The sequence below is a fragment of the Brassica oleracea genome, chromosome C5 (assembly GCF_000695525.1).
Source record: "Brassica oleracea var. oleracea cultivar TO1000 chromosome C5, BOL, whole genome shotgun sequence".
NCBI classification, from domain to species: Eukaryota; Viridiplantae; Streptophyta; class Magnoliopsida; order Brassicales; family Brassicaceae; genus Brassica; species Brassica oleracea.
Window position 1 is genome coordinate 26,286,342 of NC_027752.1, and position 4,470 is coordinate 26,290,811.

At 40.3% G+C, this 4,470-nt stretch overlaps 1 protein-coding gene across 1 annotated transcript; it reads right to left on the bottom strand.

Annotated features, from left to right (window-relative positions):
- Positions 1-1,416: 1,416 nt before the first annotated feature.
- LOC106344873 (ATP-dependent DNA helicase pif1-like) lies at positions 1,417-3,579 on the bottom strand. Its single transcript, XM_013784170.1, has one exon. The coding sequence runs from the start codon at positions 3,577-3,579 to the stop codon at positions 1,417-1,419; it is 2,163 nt and encodes a 720-aa protein (XP_013639624.1).
- Positions 3,580-4,470: the final 891 nt, after the last annotated feature.

Sequence of the window (4,470 nt, forward strand, 5' to 3'; positions counted from 1 at the left end):
AACACCACGTAAATGCCATCATAGATGATGATTTCTGGCAAGTGGTGAAGCATGAGAAGCTTGGAGAAGGAGACTTCGAGGTTGAAAGCTCCATGAGTTTCGGCGGATCACAATGGTGTCGAACGATGTCAATGGATGCACATCGTTCGACAGACCATGACGAAGATCGATCAACGGATTACTCTAACCATCGATCGACGTCATCTGCTAAATCGACTGCGGAGTGTAGTGTAGTTCGGATCATGACTCATGAGGAATTCGCAGAAAAACATCCTCACCCACCCTCCCCTTTCTGATTAATTTATGGGAAAATTAATCATAACTTGGAGAGGATTCATGAATCTCGCAAGTTATGATTAATTTTCCCATAAATGCTGAATTTGAAAAAGGTTGTCAAAAAGTTTCTGTTTGACTTATAGGGAGACATGTACATAATCACTTTGAAGAAACTAAAGTACCAAGTGTTTTAAACTCTACCAGTTTATGAAGGATATTGTCCTAAAACTGAAGCTTCTGTTTCTGACTCCAATAACGTGCGAGTTAAGCAATGATTTTTATATATTAAAATGTGCCCCGTGTTTTGAATATTAAAGAGTTGGTCGTAGCATTTTATTTTCCATTTGTAGGCTTAACCCGAGTTTATAAAGATTATTGTCAATGCATATAAAGTTTTGGTTTAGACTCAATATCATTGTTGCTGCTTTATTCTTTCCTTTAAGAGGCTTAAGTTCTTCATCAAGTTCTCTAATGGCTATTTTTGTTAAGATGTCAATATTTTAACTGATGAGAGACAGATTTGCTTAAATTTGGTTTAGCGGAGGATTCATATGCATTTATGTTGCCGTTCTTGTCAAGTATTCTAAGCTGTAAACCATTGGAACAAAGGAACTCATTGTTATTGGGGAACCTTGAGACAGAGAAGTTCTTTGATCACGGTCTCATTAGAGTCCAATATCATCTCGATGCTTCCTTTTTTATGCTCTTGTTAATCAGGATGTGGTTGGTCCAGGAGTGTGTCTTGTGATGTCAGAACTTTTGAGAGTCAAAATGTGGTTAACTTGAAAATTACAGTTTAGGATAGTTGGTGGAACTCTTTTGGTTCTTTCAAACATTATGAGTGGATTCAAATTGTGTGTTTAAATATTTGCTTTAAAATATTAAAAGCTACTAAAATGTCTGTTTGTTGCATTATACCGCAGAAGAATCCATATGAAGATAATTGTCTTTAAATTTTAGAAGTTGTCTCAGACAAAGTAATTATAACAATCTGTAGAGCATTGCTTAAATATGTTTCGTTGAAAACGGTGGTCTTGTGTTTCATGAACGGCACTGATTTCCCAAGCTGTTCCCTGTAATGTATGGTGGCAAATTTAGTAACATATTTTAAAATTGTTAGACAGTGAATAATGGAAGGAGTTATATCTGTGACTCACTTGTGTTCAGATTAATGAAAACCTCTCTGAAGACAATGTTAGTAACAACATCTCTTTGGCTTGAACCTTCCGTATCATCTAGTACTTTAAGTCCCTCAGGTGTTGTTACTCGCGAGAGCGCCACGTACAACTGTCCATGACTAAAAACTGGTCTTCGAAGGTAGAGAGCGACTTGTTTAAGACTCTGTCCTTGACTCTTATTAATAGTCATGGCATAACATAGTCTTATAGGGAACTGCCTTCTTCGGAAAGTGAATGGATGGAGACTGTCGTCTGGAGACAACTGAATCCGTGGTATCAAGACTCCTTCTCCTACATGAGTGCCTGTCATAATCTGTGCTTCAAGTACTCGGTGACCAAGACGCGAAACTACCATTCTGGTTCCATTACACAGTCCATTTCGCTGGTTGAGATTGCGTAACATCATCACAGGAGCTCCAACCTTGAGGCAAAGTTTATGGGTCGGCAAACCTGGGTACTCTAAAGAGTTTAAGTACTCTTGCGTGTAGTTCTTTGTCCAATCGTCTGTAGGGGTAGATTCGAAGGCGATTGTATCAGAACTTAGATATTCCTTTTCTGCAGATGGAACCTTAGACAGTAGGTAAGAGTTCAGCTCTTGTGCACTTGCATTAGTTGGTGCTAAAATAGCTCTATCTGTCAAGTAGGACCGGTTTAAGTAGTTTTCTACGAAGTTTGGATATGCAGCATCTGATACCAACTGATACGTGTTGTCACTCTGTGGAAGCATAAACTCATCTGCTATTACAATCTTTTCTCCATCCTCATGACTCCCTGCATCTGTTTCCACAGTGGCCGCCGTTCCATTCCCAACGCTCAAGATCCATTCCGCAAACTCCTTGTCAGCTTGTCTCAGTCTCATGTTGATGCTCAAGGTGTGTACTTGTGCTGAACGCCACAAGTAGGAATTGCTTACCGAAGCATTGACGGTGTCTTCTCGAGTTCCTTGAGGAATTACAGGCAGTATCTGTCTGAAATATCCACCGAGGAGCACAGTCTTACCCCCAAATGGCTTTGATGCAGCGGATGGATCTCCTGCAGATAGCAAGTCTCTCAGTGTGCGATCCAAGGTTTCAAAAGCTTGACGGTGTGCCATGGGAGCCTCGTCCCATATTATCAAGTCTGTTTTTGATATCAAAGTTGCAAGCATAGATCCTTTTGTTATGTTACACATAGACACATTGTTTAACGTTAGAGGGAGTTTGAAACGGGAGTGTGCTGTCCTTCCTCCGGGGAGTAACAGAGCTGCAATCCTAGCAGATGCAACAGGAATAACAACTTTACCAACTGACCTCAGCCTTGCGATAAGAGTTCTGTACACGTACGTTTTCCCAGTACCTCCTGCTCCATATAAGAAAAACAACTGCCCAGTCTGGCGTTCAACATAATCAACGACCGCAGTGAAGACTCTTTGCTGGTCTTCATTCAACGTGCTAAATAGTTTCTCATACTCAATGGCCTCCTTCTTAGTGTCGTAGTTGAGTTCTTGGCGGAGGACAGTGGTTGAGACTTCTTGTTTGATAGATTTATCAGGCTTTGGCATTCCAGGGTAATCAGTAAGGGATTTATCATTCTCTTTTAAGAGTCTTTCAAGCTCTATCAACGTGTACTGCTGCAGCTCATTGTCTTGGAGAATTAATCCAGGGAAACTAAATTCTCTCTGTTTCATGTACAGGATGTCCTCGGCCAGTAACTTCCATGCATGATCCCAAAGCTTCAAAGGGTTAGCAACCTCACAATATATTAAAATCGTGATGAATAACCTTCCGAGCTGTCGAGCAGTAGCCCAGTAGGAAGGCTCATCAATAGCATCATGCCATTCTTTGTCATCGTCGAGCAACCCCCGAGCATAACAGGCCTCTCGAAACGATTCGTATTTTGTGCTTCCAACTGTGTAGAGATCATCGAAACTGCAAGGTCCTTTGACGACGTTGACAAGAATCCTAAGGTAATAAAGATCACCTGATGCTGGATGAATGTATATTATTCTTCCTATTGATGAACCGGATTTCCTTGGGGTCCACGTTTTTACATCAGAGTGGTAGGTAAACCGACTTGGGAACTGAATGTATGTCAGTTCTCTAGCTTCTTCATAAATCTGACAGGCCTCAAAATATGCAGTTAACATTGTTCTCTCAATGCCATCCTTAGAGAGTACTTCTGCAATGGTTTTTGTTGGGTCCTAAACCAAACTATGTTTCCCTGGAAGATGGAGTGTCAGCTTCATAACAGATGGCTCGTTATGGTGGATGTGGAAGGAAAACAATCTCCATGAAGCTTCACATGCTGAGATATAACGGCAATCTTGAAACCTATCAATCTCATCAACCTCAATCACCTCTTTTTTTTTCCCTACACTGTGATTGCCCTGTTCCCCACTTCTCTGAATGTCACTGTCTTGTTCACCACTTCTCTGAATGTCACTGCTCTGTTTTCCACTTTTCTTAATTAGCATCGTAGCTCTGTCCACACCCTTTGTTATATACTTAAACAGATACTTGATAGCACTTGTCTTGCAGCACCATTCAATGTTGATATGCACTTTGAATTTCTTGAGCAAGCCGAGGTTATAGGGCACTACTGAGCGATTATTCAGAGTAATAGCACCTTTCAAAACCGTGGATCTTTCATCAACACGCCTTCTGTAAACCACAAACCCAGATTTGTCTATCTTCGTATTGTTCGAGTAAGGTTTGGGGTAGTTCTTTGTACACTCTCCTTTCTCCATACATGGGGAGCTAGGTCTCTGTTTACCACATGGGCCATGGATAGGGATGTTAACTACAGGGTTAGGGCTCAACCCTCTTTTCTTTATTATAAACTCAGCCCTATATTAACCCAGCCCTATTTTAATCCTATTATAATCAAGGGTTAGGGCTGGTACCAGGGTTAACTCATTTAATTGAAAAAAATATTTCATTTATTTTTGTTCTTAAATTTTAAAGATAAAACTAGAAAAATTAAAATATGATATGATTCTTTCCGCCAATTTGTTGAGCATCAAATCAAAAGTTTTCCT

Bases quoted from the DNA above. Each gene is read 5' to 3' on its own strand.
- LOC106344873 (XM_013784170.1), bottom strand. From the start codon at position 3,579: ATGTTAACTGCATATTTTGAGGCCTGTCAGATTTATGAAGAAGCTAGA.